Below are 19,454 nucleotides of genomic sequence, written 5' to 3'. Positions count from 1 at the left end.
AGCCCCCCTTGATAAAGTCAAAGAACTCTTATGCAAAACACTGCACAGGTATATATAGAAACCAATCTAAAAATATGTATCTTTTTGGTCTATTTTCGGGCCTTTTTGCAGCCAATTTTAAACACCATCCCGAAGGCTATTTTGCTGTTCTGCTGCTTGTGGTCTTGTTTTTTGGGGTCGTTGACAAAGAGTTCAAAGTAGCTGAAAGGAATGGAAAGCTATCAAATCCATTCGGGTCAAGTGCAGAAGCAAATAAATAAAACTTGGAGAACCAAAAAGAGAACTAGAACTTCTGCGCTCGATTGCCAAAGACTTTTGAGAGCAATTTTCAATTTTCAGCCAGCGGCCACTCGTCGTCTCTCAAACATTTTTTCTCTCGGCGAAACGAAAGTGAATTTTTTCGGAAAATAGCAACGATCCATCAGCACTTGATCTCAGTTGCCAAAGTTCTTTTGCGCGGCGCGATCGAAGATCTCTCTTGACTCCGTGCGGATATTTCGGAAAATGTTCTAATTTCTCTAAGTACCAAAATCGGAACAGAACCAGAAAAAACAGAAAACAAATATCGAAATATGTGTGCAAATTTGTTTTGGTTGGGTCTAATTGCCTGCGTAGCTTTCGCCAGGAGTATCGAACTCAATGAGGCCAAGCGCTTTTTTAGCGTGGGTGGAAGGGTCGATGGGGACCAGCTCCTGGTCAAGGATGTGCTCCACTCTCGTCCAGCCGGCCTAGGCGAACTTCCCAAAGTGACTTTCACCTACGAAATTCAGGAGCCCATTAATTGCATCGATATCCTGTCGGAGGAAGTGAGTGAAGGGGAGCATTAATTCTGAAAATCATTTTCGGAGTTGCATTTTATTTAAATTGCAAAGAGAAAATTTAGAAACAACTTCTATCAATTAATGTTTGGTACCTAAAATAAGGCTCTTTTAATTATAATTTTAAAATGGAGAGAAAAAAAAGGAAAGCTTATAAAGTTAAATAACAAAAAGCAGGAGTAATAAGTTTAAATACCTATATTTTCTATCACATTGAAAATAATTTTTTTTTGAACAGGCTGATAAAAGAAGTAAACAAATATCTTTAGTTTAATTTTAAATATTTTTGGTTCTATTGGGTTCGAAACCAAAAATAATAATATTTATACGCATATTGTCAATACCAATTAAAACAGAAAAAACAAAACCAAAAGGAAATTCGGTATTTAAAATGGATGCAAATAAGTTGGCAGAAAATACACCGATAGAAAACAAATATTTCTGCATCATTAGTCAAAAATAGTGAAGTGTATTTCGGGTTATGAGCAAGTGAGGGATATGCAACGGATATTACGTCGCTGGGCATTTGTCACTGACCCCTTGTTGTGTTCTATCTTTTATTTTGCACATAGAAAATAAGCGTTCCGTACCAATAATATAAATAGAAACCGACAATTTTTTTTCGTCACGACAGGCCACAAAAAAACTTTGGCCCATAGATGTATTTTTATATCCAGTGCGTTTGAGGCTGCGAGTGCCGGGCCTGTGTTTACTATATCTACGCGACCGATATATTTTCATATTTTCTCGTTTTTGTTTATTTTGCCCTAAAATATGATTGGGTTATGGACTTGCACAAGTGTGGCACGAAAAGATATTTAAAGTGTATGAATTTATCGACATCTGGGTCGATAATTGAAAGTAATAATAATGTATAATATTGTATGAGAAAATCGCATACTTTGAAGCCAATAAAAATAAAATAGCGTGAGGAAATGTGGCAATTTGGCAAAGCCGACAAGCTAAATGGGCAAAGGAAAACGAACCGACAACTTATATATATTATTTCTCAAATAACAAGAGGGGAAAATCTTGCCGAATGCAATTTCAATTTTTGAGCATTTTTCAAGACGATTATGACGCGGGATTTTCCCTAGAAAACATGCGAAAATATTCGTAAATCAACTTTGGCAAAGTACATATATGCGTATGTGTCCGTGAATTCGTGATTGTCAGACAGAGTAAACATTCTGGGAAAATGTGGCAATCACTGATGGATGTTGCCGTCATGATGGTCACGCCTGATTGGTTTTGAGGGGATTTCTTATTTGGTTTTTATTTTCTTAATTTTCCCCTTTTTCAGAACATTTCGGCGGAGGTGAAATTCAGCTTGGTAAATCGCCTGGTCGTTGGCATGGTCCAATTGGCGGGCAGTAATCAAAATGTCGATGAAGCCACCGAATCACCAGCCTCTGAATTTGATGTGACCATCATGGTCTTTGGCCTCAATGAAACCGCTGGTAACTTCGATCCCTCGCATGTCATAAATCGCGATCAGCAATATGAGGGCTCGATGGAACCCTACGAGGATTTCCTGTCGGAACCAGATACCCAATATGTGGAAGTCTATGACAACAACAGACGTGATGCCTTAGAGGTAATCGATGAAATGGAGGATATTTCAGAAGAGGATGTCGAAACCTTTACGGAGGGCCCATCCGTGGCAGATCATTTTGATACGCCCGACAAGTATATTGAAATTGGAAACAGGCAGGCGGGTAAGTTCTACATAAGGTATATCGGAGGGTTAAAAGTAATAAAATGATTTTTTAGGCGATGAACTTCTTCATGAATGCTATCAGACTTCTGAAAATGACTCGGAAAAGCCAGCCAACCACTCGGTGGTTTTCTACTACATCGACAGCAATTGTATAACTTATGTGAAGTTTGTTATTTTGGATGTAAGTATTCTGAAGAAATTGCATTTCGGAAATGTGGATTTAAAACTAGAGCTGGAAAATTATCGATATTTTCGATATTTTGACCATATTGTTTCGATATTGTCGTCCTTTTGAAGGAGAAAAAAAAAAAAAATTGTCTATTGTGGTAAAAATAACCTCTAATACAAATCAAATCAAAAATTCATTTTTATCAGCCAATAAAATTATTTAGAGTTGCTATATTTTCGATAGATACATTTGCGGGATTGGGGTGATAAAATGAAATGACATGTGGTATTTAAAAAGTGTGCAACACAATTTTGTTTAATCCTTCTACCCCACAACAAATCATGGATCATTTAATATCATAATTTTCCTGGAAATATCTTGTCTTAATTGGACTTCTTTGAAGTTGTCTAAATACTATTTACTCCTTTCCTTTCAGTACTATACAAACAAGAACATCTCTGGTGTGGAGTACCAGTCGCCCGTGGCGGAGTACAGTCACTACTCGACTGGCACCCTAAAGGCGGTTGTTACGAATTTCGAGACCAAGACCCTCTACGTCCAGATGTATATCTACGGTTATCGGGGTCGCGAGGCGCCCGCCAGTTATGTGCCTTTTCTGCCGCCTCCTGCGTGGCAGAGGACAGTCCAGCAACAGCTCCGCCCCGGAGCTCCGCACCTGACCCCCCTACAGACTTTACAACTCCTCCTGATGACCGGCCAGAGGTCCACTCCGCCACCGGGAATCTTCAACGAGAGCTTTGAGCCCGAGCAGCAGCGTAGCATCAAGCCAGAGGAGATGATGCTGGAGAGGATCGGCGATGATAGTGGGAATAGTACCTACGATGATAACAATGATGATGAGAAGAATTCGGCCCTAAGGCAGTTGAACCAGGGAATGTCCGCCTGGTTGGGCCTGCTGTTCCTCCTGATCCTGCAGAACAACTAGTGGCCAGGGGAATCATTAGTTAATCCATGGAAAGCTTTATGAGTAGTCTTTAGTCCCAACATTCTGTGTATTGTATTTTACGAAATAAAAACTTTTTGGCCTAAGCCGAGGCACACACACATTTTCTGTGCTTCTTCAGCAAATTGAAAAAGTTGCGGCGAAAGTAGGTCATGGCGTTGGCCCCTGGCCCCTGACCCCTGGAGCCTCCTTCTATAACCAATCCGAACCCAAACCCAAACCCATTCCAAACCGCACCCACAAACACTCTCACATGCGCCAACCCCTACACAGAAAAAAAATGTATATGAAATAGGATCAATTCTACCTTATTTCATATCAATAAAAAGCCGATATGATGTATGTCAACTTTATGATTTAAACATATCAAAATGATATTTTATCATATCCTATTAAATACCAAATTTTGTATTTTGATGTGATATATAAATATATAAATGATATAACTTGATCTTATAAAATTATAAAATTAACCAGCACATATCATTCTGATCTTTTGTTAATTTTTTTCTGTGTAGCCTGCCAACCATAAACCAACTCCCTTGGCAAATTATCTGCGTCGGCGGTGGTTGATTTGGCCCCGGCTGACAAAAGGGAAAGGCGGAAAAACGGAAAATGTGGAAATCCAACTGACGACAGTACCCCAACTCCTTCCCCCATTCGAATGTGTTTATTTGCTTGGACATTAAGTCCAAGACCCAAATGTGTCCTTTGCCTTGGCAATTTATGGGCCTTTGCCTTGTATTTTGTTTCAATGGCAAAAATTGGAAAAGGGCAAATATAACTTTTCGGGGCTCGAGAGGCGAAAAATCAAGAGTGCCATATCCTTTAAGCGTTTAAAATGCTTCACAGGGATATTCCAACTCTTTTCGCCCCGGCGGTTGTCAAAGAAATCTAATAACTTTTATTTCAATTTCCGGATAGCTGTAGCTGGTAGCCACACATCCTTGTGACAGTACACGTCCTGCGGCTGCAATGCTATTTCGTTCGTCCTTTGTTCCATGTCCTTTGCAGATGGCAAGAAATAAGAAATGCGAAATATAAAATACAAAATACGTAATGCTACCTGGGAGTCGAGAGTCTGCAACTGCAGGAGGGGCAGTAAAAATGTCACAGCCACACAGAGGAAGCCAGATGAAACCGTAGAGGGATAATGGTCTCCACCAGGACACGACTGTCCGGCACAAAGGACATGTGAGTGAATGAATGACTGCACCGCAGAGTTGGAGATTGGATACATTTTTACCCTCCGGGCTTCGCTCCCGCTTACCCAACAATATTTATGTTTAATTTATTGTACAACTGTGTGAAATTCAACAATATTTGCAGCACTTGCCGCGCTTCCCACAGGCACACAGAAAAAACTTAAACACAGCGCGTGGAGCCATCTTGTGTGGAATTGAAAATTTCTTTTTATGCGTGGCCAGCGCTTACAAAAGTTTTTTATGCTCAGACATATAATTCAGGAATTATACGAGTGTATACACAAGCGAAAACGTGTTGTTTACACTGGGGGAAGAAAATGTATCTAAATAAATGAAACAAAATTGAATAAGTTTTTAATAACTTGTAGCAATATAACTCAGAAAAAATGATGGTCGATTTTTATATTATTTGGAAATATAGCGCATGATAAAATTTTTATTTCGGGTTCAATCTTTAATAGAAACTTGAATATCTTTATTATAATCATTTTTGGAAAAATATAAGCAAAAAAAACTATTTTTTTTGGACTTGTATCTTTAGCAAACACTTTACTAATTAGTAATTCTGTTTTTTACATTCCCTAAGAATTCCCTCAGTATTACAAATAGAAAGAACATATTTTGCATAAGATATTTTTTTTTATTAGATATATTGTATAAATTTCTTTAAGTAAATAAGTTAAAATCTACTTAATTTAAAATGAATATAAAGAATTAAATAATCATTTTAGATTATCTGAGAACGTCTTTTATAATCTCAAGACACCTTTCTCAGTGCCTGTAATGTAAGTGTGGTTGTGCAACAAGGCGTGGCATTGTAAACAATATGGATAAGCAGCGCACAAGTGTCGTCCGTTTCTGAGCACCAGGCCACATGGACTCGACTCGACTCAATCCAAGGCAAGCCGAGCGCACCCAACCCAATCGCAAAACCCAAACCCAATCCCAATGCCACATACCACATCCCAGAGCAACCGAACGAAAACCCAACCCAACCAACCCAACACAACCCGTCGCCATAAGGGGTGACGTGAGCTTTTGTCAATAACTTAATAACTTAAAATATGGTTTAATGCTCACGTAACAACATTTTGCCACTTGTGCCAAGCACATGTAGGTGTGAAGGGGTTTTTCCGAGGAAGGTTGCTTAAGGTCTCATCGCACCACCCGATTCACCCCTGCAAAGCCAAGAAAATATCCAGCGACCAGGACGACCAGACAATGCCAATGGCAATGGGAATGGGATTCACTGGCAACTGGCAACTTTTATGGGTGTGCAAATGGTTCGGTTCCTATGGCTTACAAGTGTATACACAGGATATAGTCGATATAGCCAGCGTATTCGCCTCCCGGCCTCCTGCGCACGTGCTCCACCTTTTGATCCTTTTTAATGCCAGCCCAAAAAGCGATATCGATTTTTTTTCTTTCCCTGGCATGTTATTTTATTTCTGCCAGCGAAGATGCCTAAAGTCGACTTGCATATGTGCTCGCATTTAAAATAATTAAAAATACAACACGCTTTAGAGCAGGGAGATTACGGGTGCAATATTTCCAATGGTATTTCACTTAATAAGAGTACATATGGTTTTTGCTACTTATGGGAAAAGTTGTATAAGGCTTTTAAATGAGAAAAACCACTTTGGAACTTTTTATAATCGATTTTAATGAGATGTGGGATGTACTAAATTTTATTGCCTAATAAATTTTACAATTCAGAGGTATTTATATGGATATTTATCAATAATTTTTAGAGAAGTTTCGTAGGAAATTCGATAAATACTTTTACAAAATCCTTAAGGACTCTTTTCTAGATATGCATTTTTAAAAATTATTTTCATTAATTATCCCATTTAATTAGTCTTTTTTCTGTATCCTCAGACAGACTTATAGGTTTCGAGAGAGCTCTGAATGTCCCCTCTATGTATATATTCGCCATTACCACAATTTGGTGGGGGCAGTCGCTCTACTGCATCCTTTCGGCTCCAACTGCACACATAATGCATTCCCTCTGTTTTTGTGTGTTTGGAGACAAAACTCAACTCATTAGCGTGTGGCAGAGGCTGCGGAAAGGGGGGCAAACACATTGGGGACCAGGACCAGGACCCCAGCCTCACAATGGGAACACGGGGCGTGGCATGTGCGGCACATGTCTGGCTCACTGGTTTCTGCATTTGAATTTGCATTTTATTAAATTTCAAAAGCTCTTCTCACATGTCCCCATAACAGGCAGCCCCCTTCCCCACCCCCTAACCACTTTGGAGGACCCACCTGAAGCCCCCATTGTTAGACAGGTGGGTTGGTGGGTGGTTGGGTGGTGCAAAGTGGTGCGACACGAGGGTGGTGGTGCCGGTGCCGAGTGCAAAAGGTTGAGCATTGCATATTTATGCACTTAATAACGCATTTTAGCATGCTCAAGTGCAACTCATCTTTTGTTACAATTCCGCAGGAAAAATGAAAGGGGTGGTGGGTTGAAAAACAGATGGGAAATGGGCGAAATTCAGGCGAGACAAAGCGAAATGAGTTTTTCCTCTGTGAAAAGCAGCCAAATGATGTCTGTGCGAGTTGACAAATGGAGCATGAGCGTCGCTGACATGTTCATATGCAGAATCCATTCTCATATTACATGAAAGCCCCCAGTCCCCCAGTGAAATTAAAGAGGATTGTAATCCAAAACAAAAAAGAAGATGAATAAATTTCAATTTATAAGAACAACACTGAGCGAAGAAAAATATTTATTACTTGACTTAACAAAATTTCAATTGAGTGGTTAAAGCAGAATTTGTAAATAAAAAGTCCCTAAAATGAAGAATATAATGCTCATTATAATGCCACAGAAATCGCTGGAATTTTGAAATCACTTTTAGATGTGAATGTAGGTGTCTAAAAGTATGCAACAATATCTTTTAAACTCAAAAGTGTGTTGAATTCATTTAAGAAGCCGACTATTATTTTTTCACTGCATACTCTTAGACATTTATTTTTAATTTTTTGAAACCTCAATATAAAAATGTTTTTAAGTAAACGGAGGAGGAATGCATTCTATTCCATAAAATTTTCATTTACCAAAAATCCAATTTAATCTCCTAAAGTCAGAAAGGGATAAATCCAATTTTTTTGCGTTCAAAAAGTACTCCTACAGGGGAAATGGAAAAACGAAAATCTGCACAAAGTCGAGAGGCGTTCCAATCAAAATCAGAGCCTGGGGACCACAATCAACTTTGGTTCCCCTGCATACCTGCCATTCCTGCATCCCGGCCAGCGTCACTGCCATCGTTTCTAGGATTATGCAATAACAATGGCCAAGCGGTTGCATAATTGATTGATTGAATCCGTATGCAACAATTGGACAGAGACGGTTGCCCAGTTGAGTAGTTGAGTGGCTGTCCGAGTGTGTGGACATGTGGCCATGTGGACATTGCTGTGGGCTTGTGCTGTGTCTTTTGTGACCGACCATTGTTGGCTGAGTGGCAGAGGCGCAAAACACGAAACACAAAATACAAAAACCGCAGTTCCTGGCGAAGGACTCGATCGAAGGCAGTGCAAACAAGCCAACAAACAACGAAATGCTGGACAAACCAATCAATGACACAACTAAAAGCCACAACGTCACCCAAGTGTGAAGAGCCAAGTAGGGATGATTGAGCAGTTAGACACTCGAAAAAAAGCAATTCAGTTTAAGTAGTTTATGTAATAGAATATTTATAACATTTTATAACATTACATAAGACAGAAAATTCCAAAAGATTTTAAAAAACACATGCTTGAGATTTAAAACTTTAGATTAACTTTATTTGAAACCAAGAAAAAGCTGCTTATACCAAGATTTGAATTAATGACTGTAAGAATAAACTAAAAATACATAAATAAGTAGAAAACAGAAACCACAAAGTCTTCGAAAGCATTATAGAGGTGTCTAAAAGTATGCTATGATATGTTTTCATTCGAAGATTCCAATGGAATCACTCAAAATAGGACATTCTCAATTATATTGCATACTTTTAGAAACATTTTTAAATAATTACAAAACTATAATGATTTTTGCAGCACTCCCACAAAAATAATTATTGAATTTGATTAATTCAATGTATTTTAATTATTTAAAAAACATTTTTTCTATGTGCACCCAAGAGCCATCGCTCAAGACATGTGTGGCAGACATTGTGGGCACATTAAATTACAGTTTTCAGAGCCAAGAACAAACAATCGAAAGTGCAGACGCGCCTTCAGCAAAAGCGAAGGATGTGTGATGTGGTGGCCGAGGGTCGATGGTTCGGAATCGCATGGCACAAAGGAAAAGCGACGCCAATCGGGAAACCCAACCCCCCTTGCAGAAGCGATGTCCTTGGCCAGAGGGCTTTCTAATTGAAACTGTCGCCGGCAGAAGCCTGGTCGTAAATCAGGGCCGGCAGCACCAAGAACTAAGCCAAGTCTGTTCTGTTTCGAGATGTGGCCGCTGCCTAAACAATTAAAAAGTTTTCAATTAACTGGCGCAGCTACGAAAATTGGCACTTGTAATCGGCACCTGTTCAACAACCGTAACAAACAGCAAGGCCTGCGGATGTTTTCCAGGGGACTGCGATGCTTTTCGGGGGTTTCTGTTCCAGATTCTGTTTAAATAAGCCCATAGCTGGGAGGGGTGGTGGGTGGTGGGGTGGCACTACCACAAGCAGGCACGTAATACATTTATTACGCGTGAGCACGCCGTCCTCTGATGTAAATCTCCCTGTGCGTGTGTGTGTAAATGAGTTTCCAACATTTCGTTGCATACTTTCGGGGTGGCAAAAGTTGGGCTTTAAAGTTTAAACAGCAAAATGCAAATACCCGTGCTTTATAATGCCATGGGAAAAATCTAGTTAGCTCGACCTGATACTCATTTTAAATATATTCAATGCAGCTTGGGTGTATACGTTTTATTTTTTTATCAAATTATCTCATTTTTTTATTACATTATTTTTCTAAAAATAATAAAAAATTTCGACTTTTAGTGCCAACTGAGGGAACTCAACGAAGTTTGATAATTGGAATAATATTTCATTTGATTGAGTAAAAATATTGATTTTGTTTAGGTGGAAAATCAGGATCTGTTCAGTATGAGTGAAAATATGATTTTTCCTATGGTTTTTTACCAATATATTGGTAACATTCTATAGAAGCTTTTATTTTTTACAATGGATCAAATAATTTTAAAAATACATTTTATGGCAAATGCGACAGAAACAGCCGGGTTTTTAAAATATTTTTTAAAAGTCAAAATTGGTGTGTAAAAGAATGCAACAATATTTTTGGAAGCCACAATTTATATAAATTGTACAGAAATACTGCTATTCTTTAATCACTGCATATTTTTCAAGCGCTTTAGCACTGCCATGTTAAAGTACCTTTTCCATCACTACAGAGCTAAGCAAAAAACCCTTCCCAGCCTTGCAATAAAAGCGGAAATGTGGTAAGGTGGCAAAAGTTGGCCATTATCCAGATCCGTTGGAAATTAACTTAGCGCACGCACCGCCAGCACAAAATGCGCGACTGAGAGCATAATGGTCTGCTGCACATAATTAGCCAGTGGCTGTAGCTGTCCAGTCCAAAGGCTATTCAAGTGGTTTTGTGGTCAGTGACCAGCTTTCAACAGTCACAGGGTCCCTCAACTGTTGTCGCCCCCGCACAGAGATTGAAAAGAACTCAATTATTTTTTACTGCGCGTAATTAAAACTCAGCAGAAATGAAGGTGGGAAGGGGATTGGGGATCGTCCTGTTGGATTGTCCTGTGTCAGTGGCACTGGCAAATATTAATGATGTTAAACCCTCCAACTGCTTCTCCCTTTGCTAATGATGATACTACTGCTGCTGCTTTTGCTACTGCCACTAATTCCAACGTTCGGCGACTTCATCAACAGTTGCCAAGTTAATTACGCTAAGTGAAGCATTCCAGCTAAAACCCATCAGCTTCAGAGCTCCGTCTTCAACTTGGGCTCGAGTGGAAATTGTTATTTTTTTTGCATTATTAAAAGTTTTTGCAAGACGCGGCGAAGTTCATAAAAATGCGGCATACTCCTGAGCTGGCCATAAATATGCAAAATATATATTCCCATTTGCAGCTGGAAGTTTAAATGCCTCTTGGGCTTGGGCCAGAATTTGTAAGCATATGGAAGGAACTCAGGTAAATGAGTAGACACTCAGGTATATAAAAGATGCATTACCTTTAAGGGTTAAAATATTACTTTGGCAGTTCAAACGAGTTCAATTTCGATTTTTGGACATGAAAAGCACTTTAAGGTGTCTAAAAGAATGCTATAATATTATTTTCCTTATTTTTTGATGCATACTTTCAGACACATTTGTAAGTGAGTTGAGAGCCCTATATTGTTCGAGTTTTGTATATAAAAATCATTTTAAAAGGTTTCTAAAAGCGTTATATATTTTTCGGCATACTTTTAGACATTTATTTAAATGATATTAAAACCCCAGAACTTACTATTTAGGATAAAACCCTTTGAAGTCACTAAGAAAAATATTCCCCCTTAAGTTACAGAAAGTTTCCACTTCTCCTTATCGTTTCATCAATTAGTAATCATTAGATTTCATTTGTCATGGATTTTGCATAGAGCCCAACCCACCAGAGAGGAAATTATGACGTTGAACCCGGGGATTTCCCTTGGAAAAAACGACATGTGTGTCATATGCCAAGGAGCTGGCTATTAAATTTCATTTTATGATTTCACTTTGTGTCCTTGTCCTCTGGCATGTCAATTTGCTGCGTCAATTTATGCGAAAATCCCGCGACAGTTGTTCAACCCTTAGAGAAAAATAAGCAAAAGAAGCCACAGGATCCCATGCAGTCCAGTCTTTGTTTGCGATGTCCTTCTGCCTTTCCTCCAAAGTTACCAAACACAAACAGAAAACCAAATAAATCAACTTGCCACGCCGACGATGACGCACTCCACATCAATATTCTATTAATGGCAGTGCAGTTGTTAAAATATTATGATCCCAAGAAAAATTTGACTACTTTTTTGGTGTGGGGTGGCGGCGATGGGCACTTAAAAAATCACTTCAGAATATTTTCTCGCCTGTTTTAATACGCATTTTCGCGCTGAGATGATTTATGCGAGGAGGAGGAAATGGTAATGAGGACAGAACTCCCCAGTGGGTTCGAAGTTGTTTGGTATTGGGTGGAAATTCCTGCTTATCGCTGGTAAATTGCTCAAAGGCGTAACAAGAAATTTAGCCTGTGGCTTAGCGCACTTGCAACAGAAATGGAAACGCAATCGGAATGGAAATGGAAACGGAAATGGGTTGGTTTACTGGGTAGTGGGGGTAACATTATGAGGGTCCAAGGGATGGGATAGACACGCGTCTCGCTCACAAACCTCGACACGTGTCCGCTGCCACACAAACACATTCCGGTAAAATCACTGACAAAAAAACAGTCTGAAGAACACAAAGATTTATTTAAGATTTATTTAAGATTTATTTAAGATTTATTTAACTTTTTTAACTTAAACGCATTTCGTAAACTTTTAAAGTGTTAAGCCTATAATTTGATAAAAATATCGACAGTTTGCTATTTTTCGGTAATCGAATTGATATAATCGAACCATTACGGTGAATATATCGGAAATATCGATCATTTTCAAGCTCTGGTTAAAAAAATTACTATTTCATTCAGATAGCTAATAACAAATATTTTAATAAGCTCGTTACTAAGCTATGCTAAAAGTATTTCATGACATTAAATGGAAAATGAAAAAATTAGTTAGTTTTTCTATTTTTTTAAAACTTGTTCAACTTTTCTTTGTAATAAAAACCCAGCGGAAAATTTTATTTTTGTTTCAAGTGCACTCGTTTGTGTTGAAAACGAAATTGAAAACTGTTAAATAAATCGCAAACGAGTTTATTGCTCGAGTGGTGTGCACCGCGGCACACAGGAGAGGTCGAGATAACCAGCATAACCAACGCATAACACATTCCGCCCAGTCAACATATCCCACTCAACCAACTCAACCAACTCATCCAGCATATCCTGCATATCCCGAACTGAAAAGGACCGCAGACAGACGGAGGAGGATCCACTTGAGGCTGCGTGGGCCGCATTCACTTAACTTTAATTTTGCGCTACAAAACACAAAGGGAGAGGGAGAAAAGGGGGATCCAAAGAACCGAGACAGACGTGATTGGATTTTTATATTCAATATAAAAAGGATTATATGGCATTTGTTGTGCAGGCATTGAAAGTTCATAATGATTGGAAAAGTTAGGGCCACTCAGACGGACCCTCTCTTGACTTTGGCTTACACGTGGCGTGTAAAATCAATTTTAAGCCCGAAATGAGTGCAACGTGGCCATTAGGGAGTCCTAAACCAGCGACACCTGCCACGTCCTTCAAAAGAGGTGTGTATAATGGGTGTGTATATATAAATAGCTCCCGCCGGGGCTTTTCGGGCCTAAGCACTTCCGGTGTGAAAATGCTCGGCATGTGTGAAATATCCAGAGCCGAGTATGGAGATTATCTAGATTATTATGCAGAGATGCCATTAAATATCCAGGCAAAAGCCGTAGCCACTTTCCAATTTCAAAGACCGAGCTGACCACCATCCATTCTGGCTAATGGCCAACGGTCGGTCTTAATAGTTTCGCCTGACAGTTTAAAGTGTCCGACAGTTTAATGGACCTTGTCCAGTATTTATTGTATTAATATTGCACCGACAGTCATCGCACAAAATGAGAAGGGAAAGGCCTTGCTTGGACACTAAGGAAAATTAATGGAAGTTCGGGAAATTAAGTTTAATTTAATTAAATATAACTTCTACAGTATACCTTTATTGTTGAATAAATATACCCCTTTTAAAAAAAAAAAATCTCTACGATTTGAAATCACTTAGAAAGGAGTTTAAAAGTATGCTGTAAAAAATAAAAACGTCATTTTTTGTTGCATACTTTTAGGCATAAATAGAATAATTCCCTTTTGAAAAAGTCCCAAAAGGAGCTCATAAATAGTCAACAAATCTCTGTTTGACACGTTTCAAATGGGAATAATAATTTAAGTTCAGAAAATTAAATTTAATTTTATTAAAAATAACAAATTGGGAACCACAAAAATCTCAAGGACTTAAAATAATTTATAAAGGTGTTAAAAAGTATGCTGTAAAAAATGAAATCGTCGTTTTTTGTTGCATTCTTTTAGACTGACTTTTATAATATGTATAGGAATTTCAAATTTCAACTAAGAAATCACTTTAACTTCTTTCACTGCAGCCTTTTTAAGTTCCCTGTTAATGGTCTGTGGCCTGGTCAATCGTTAATGATTGTGTTGTACTTACCTCGGGTATATCATCTGGCACCTTTCCCATCCATGATAATGAGAGTATCGTGCAGTCGCATTTTGTGTTGATGTTTCGCTCGAAGTGTAAATGCATTTTATGGCCCAGAAGCGAAGGCCAACTAACTATGTATCCTCAAGTTGTGGTTATTCTGTTTGCTTTTTTTGATGTAGCTATAGCTGCTCAATGCCGATTTAAGCCACACACATGTTGCTAAAATAAAGAAAGAGAGTGGGAAAAAGGGGGTTGGGGGTGAGTTTCATTATCGTTTAGTATAACATGCCAATAACTAATTTACGATGAAAGCCAAATGGAGTAGATGTTTTTCCCTGCCACTCGTGTGTTGCCAATGTTGTTATTATTATTCTGGTTAGTGCTGCTGGTGCTGGTACCTTCCTTATCAGGCCAAAACACACACACAGACTGCCTTTCGGGTCATTGGATGTGCTGCTTTGTACGGGGATTTATTGGTGGGTGGAACACGATGTTCCGGCATATGTTAGCTGTTCTACCCCCGCCCCCTTATTCCACCCGAAGCGGTATCAACTTCATCGTGCTTCTTCAAGGGTTGACAAATTGCACCACACACATACACACAAGAAAAACACACACACACACTCCCACGTACACGACATAATTTGAAGCATGCTTTTCAGGGCACACTAATTGGTATTAGTCGAGGGAAGTGGATGTGTCCTATCTTCACCAGGATAACCCACTCACACACACTCACGCATGTGGCTCATAAAAATCCTTTTTACCAAATGGCTTACATATATCATATATACCATCTACTTGAAAAGACTTTGAAAACTTTATGCGGAAGTCGAATGCTCGTGGTGGCCAAAGTTTGAGTTTGTTAATTTTGTTACTCTTGCTCTTGCGAAAGTCAAAGAAAGTTGAAGAGCTTGATAAGCTCAATATAATAATTAAAATATATTTTACTTTTCATGAATTGGTTTTGCAAACTCAAATAGTTAAAGAGCTATACAAACTTGTTAAAGATTTAAACGGAGTATTTCAATCTGTTGGCAAGTCTTACAGCCAGACAATGCTCCTCTATTTCCCAAAAATATTACAAATGCTAAGAGCTAAAACGTTGTGAAAACTTCACCGTCACTTTCGCAACGCCACTCATTTAAATTATTTAAAAAGTTTTTGGGGCAAAAAGTCGAGTAAAGTCTTGCTGGGATAAGAGCTCTGGGCAAAGGAAAACAATCCCTTGCTGAGCAGAAAGCAAAGCAGAAGCAAAAGCAACGGAGAAACCTCCAGTATGAGAATGTTTCAAATTATGCTTGAATAATTGATATGGCTTGCTGCTGTCTGTTGTCTCGTTTGATGACTGCTTGACTAGCCGGCTTCTCGTTCTCGGTATTTGGTCTAGGCAGGATGGTGCTACACGGCCAAAAATGAGATTTATTATTTCCAAAAGAAACTAGTAAAACTAAAATAATTAAACAATTTGCCTAATATACGAAGAAATCACTTAAAAGCGTTTATAAAGGTGTCTAAAAGTATGCTATAAAAATATAAATCTGTTTTTGGATTCAAAATAAATTGTTGCATACTTTTGGGCGCTTTTATAAATGAATTCAGATCCCAGTCACTTCTTTAGCCTCATTTAATACGAATAAAATGCATTATTCTTCAAAATAAATTGGTTTTCCTTTTCCCATAATTTTTTCCAGTGTATCTGAGCATAGCCTGCGGCTGGGGGAACACAGAGACGAAAACGGGCAAGGAGGGCGACCGTCCAGAGACAAAAGCACACACGCATTTGCTTCAATTATGTCGTGCGCTTTGTCTGATTGAATTTGACATGTGATATACCATTTTTGATTGCGTATACGCCCCGGGGGCGAGCCTTCAACGGAGCGGGCTTTCAGCTGAAAGCCAACTAATGGAATCTTTCGGTAAGCTTTTGCCCTTTGCCTGCTTAAATATTGATAAAAAAGCCAACTACAAGTTGTTATAAATTGAAGAGTCTTTTGAATTCCATTTCAATAACACACAAACAGACAGACAAAATGGCAGGAAAAAACGTAAAAATGGGAGGAATGCATTCTCGAGTAGTTCACGAGATGAATGATTGCACATTCACCGTGGGGCACATTCCGAACGTGTTACTTTCGCCACTCTGCGATTTTGCCAGACAGCCATTGTTCGGCTGCTTTTAAATTGTTCAACGTGCCGCATTTGGCAGCCAACCTGCACATTTTCCAACCCAACCACCCACCAACCCACCGAAACACCAGCCTTTCGGCGCTTTCATGCGACACTGAGCACTTTTTAGCCGTGTGTGCGGTTCATGGTCGCCATAACGCGTCAGAGTAACGAAAATAACCGAGGCGGCGGCGTCGGAAAAGCTGTCGAAATGCCAGTCACAATCTGGCTGGGGCGGAAAACTCAGGTTTGCAGGTTGCAAAGTTGCAGCTGTGCAGCGGACACGACAACCTGGGCCAGACATCATGAAATATGCATTTAACCATCAACAATGGCAAAAGCAGCCTTGGTAATGGGTCTACCTTTTGGCCATGAGAGCCAAAACTTGCGAATAAATAAAGCCAAAATTACTCTGCCTGTACTCTATACAAGATTACTTAATCCATTTGAAATGCAATTTTAGTTATTGATTCAATTTACTGCACTCAAAGGCCAAACAATAGCTTTGGGTAAATAATGCAATTAAACAATCGAATCAATATCCATCAAATTCCTATTCAAATTTCAATTTGTTTTGCACTCTTTTCTCTGTTCTATAAACAAACCCCCGCAGCATTTTAGTTGTTCCTAAAATATAGGATTTTGTTTCGGCTTTGCCATTAAAAGTTAATTATGTGGAAAGAAGCAGAACCGGAAAAGCACACACACACAGAGTAAACTTTTGTTAGCTGTCTCTTTCTGTTGCAATTAGCCTGCCGAAATTAGATTGCGTATACGCTCCGTAGTACACAGTTTGCTGTAAGGCGCTTAACTATTATGTAGTCGTAACTGCTGTTGTTGTAACTGCTAACACTGCTTTTGGGGTAAAAGTTTTCCTCTTTTCACGTGTTCGCATAATTTTTGGCATGCGGTAACTATCCTGACAGTGGTATAAACAACTGGGGGTTTTACTTATATCAATATTAGTAACTATATTTCAGAAATATACAAAAAATAATTTCAAGAATTCTTTAAATGTTGAAATATGTGTCTAAAAGTGTGCAGTAAATAAATATTAGCCTTATTTCTGTACGAATTTATATAACATTTGGGTTAAAAATATATTGTTGCATACTTTTAGACACCTTTTTTTAATATTTTAATTTTAAAAGCCCATCTGTTATTGTTACACACCCCTTTGTTTATTATTTATTTAAATCTCTTGAATAAAAAACAAACATCACTCACAAAAAATAAAGGAATAAATATTACTATCCATTAGCAGCAGCCATAATTTTATTTTATGACCCTAAGCCGATTTAATTCTGGTCAACTTTACACAAGCAATGTGCTTAAATTGTTTACTTCAAATTTAGAATAGTTTTTTCAAGTGTTAAAATTAGTTGGGTGATTAAATTTATATAAACTAAATAAACTGCGTAACTTGCAGTAACTTAACATAGCATTATAAGATTTAATGCACACTGTATTAAGTTAATTCCCGCCCATATTTACACTATATTCGAGATTAACATTTTCGCTTCACCGTCTGTGTAATGCATAATTGTGTATTTATGTCCAGGCCAGTGGCTCAGACCCCCACTTAATGCAGCTAAAATCCTGATTTACTTTTTTATCCTTCGCGCATGTCCCCCCATTATGTCTGCGAATTAATTGTGGCAATTTGCTTTTGATCCTTGGGCCACAGGACGGAATTTGAATGCACGCAATTATTTCATTTTCATCATGCTTTTCATCTACCTAACGAGCTGGCATTGTTCATATTTTTTTGTATTCTTATTTTCTTGTCCCTGTCTCGTTTATTGCTGTCAGCGGTCCGGGAATGCCCTTGAACCGCCTGAAAACTAGCCCAGCTAGCTGCTCCTTTGCATACACAGTACACAGTATACAATATGGTATGGTATAATATGGCATAATGGAAGTGCAGCGGTGCATGCAACAAGAATACCGAATACAACAAGAACCACACTGCAAAGTCGAGTGGAAGGGAAGAACGAAGAACAACGAACAACGTAGAACTTTGTGCCCAATTCGGAATTTGTGTGTGCGTTGCCCTCGACTCGAAAGTTTCGTGACGTTGGCCACAGGAAAATATTCCGCATATAGTGTTCACATGACGACATGTATCGGAAAGGTATTTGGTTTTCAGTTTAATATATGGAGAGTGTAGAGGCCACTCGTAAATCAAAAGCCTTGGGTGAAAATGTTTCCTACTTGAGAAATCATTTTATTTACGGAACACAAGTTTTGAATTTTGTTAAAGTTTTATTTATTTCCTGTAGTCAAAGATCAATAAAACAAAGGATTATTGTGCTAATTAAGGTTTGTTTAAAATGCAATGGTATGCCTGGTTTTTATTTATCTTGTCAGATGTTACTATTTATCCTATAAAACGGTTTAAAAATTCTCGTAGAAAGGTGTTTAAAAGTATGCTGTGAAAAAATAACGTCATATTTTGTTGCATACTTTTAGATATGTATGTAGAATTATAATTAATTTAGCTTGGTTTTTTATTCACTTTTATATTTATTTACTTATTTAATAATATAAATAGCACACATTTATTTTTAAAATCTAAAAACGAATTAGTTATTTCTAACTAAGCTCTAACTAAAAGCGAAACAATATTATTCTCATATGTAATTTACACTACATTTTTAAACCAAAAAGCCATAATTTTGCGAGTAACCAACTTTTGTAAGAAAAAAGTTTCTAATCCCGGCTTCGGTTTTAAGTTTCCCCTAATTATGTGTGTCGTATGCTTTGTTGTGTGCCGCATGCCAGGCAGACAGTGAGATTGAAACAAGTTCAAAGCCCACGTAGCCCCCTGCAATTTTTAGTTGGGGGTTCCCCCGTGGGTAAAGTAATTGCTGGGAGTTCAGTTTCAGTTTCCACTGGCCATGGGGCATTCGCTTTAATTAGCCGCACGCCAGCGAGCACAAGAAATGCGTTTGAAAAAGGAGGAAACATTGAAAAGCCGGGAAACTACAAAAGGCGACACCAAATAAGGAAGTGCATGCATTTAATTGGCAGGTTTTCCAAGCAAAAGAAAAACCGAACCACTCCCTTTTTCCTTAACCCATTCTTTTTTACAGAGAACA

The 19,454-nt window shown here is 38.4% G+C and overlaps 2 protein-coding genes across 3 annotated transcripts in view; one reads left to right on the top strand and one right to left on the bottom strand.

Annotated features, from left to right (window-relative positions):
- Tusp (WD40 superfamily protein Tusp) overlaps positions 1–19,454 on the bottom strand; it is a 32,394-nt gene that overhangs the window by 9,151 nt on the left and 3,789 nt on the right. For both annotated transcript variants that reach the window (XM_070216897.1, XM_017153900.3), the window contains exon 2: positions 14,191–14,403. In XM_070216897.1, the coding sequence (XP_070072998.1) occupies positions 14,191–14,286 (96 nt within the window). In that variant the 5' untranslated portion in view covers positions 14,287–14,403. The remainder of the gene's footprint in view (positions 1–14,190; positions 14,404–19,454) is intronic.
- On the top strand, positions 431–3,774 carry LOC108065770 (uncharacterized). Its single transcript, XM_017153911.3, has 4 exons — positions 431–806; positions 2,122–2,536; positions 2,592–2,719; positions 3,144–3,774. Exons 1-4 carry the CDS (start codon positions 573–575, stop codon positions 3,651–3,653), a joined length of 1,287 nt encoding a protein of 428 aa, XP_017009400.2. The 5' UTR covers positions 431–572; the 3' UTR covers positions 3,654–3,774.

Source organism: Drosophila takahashii, chromosome 3R (genome assembly GCF_030179915.1).
Source record: "Drosophila takahashii strain IR98-3 E-12201 chromosome 3R, DtakHiC1v2, whole genome shotgun sequence".
In the NCBI taxonomy this organism is placed as follows: Eukaryota; Metazoa; Arthropoda; class Insecta; order Diptera; family Drosophilidae; genus Drosophila; species Drosophila takahashii.
The sequence above is the reverse complement of the archived record's forward strand: the minus strand, read 5'-3'. Positions and strand labels throughout refer to the sequence as shown.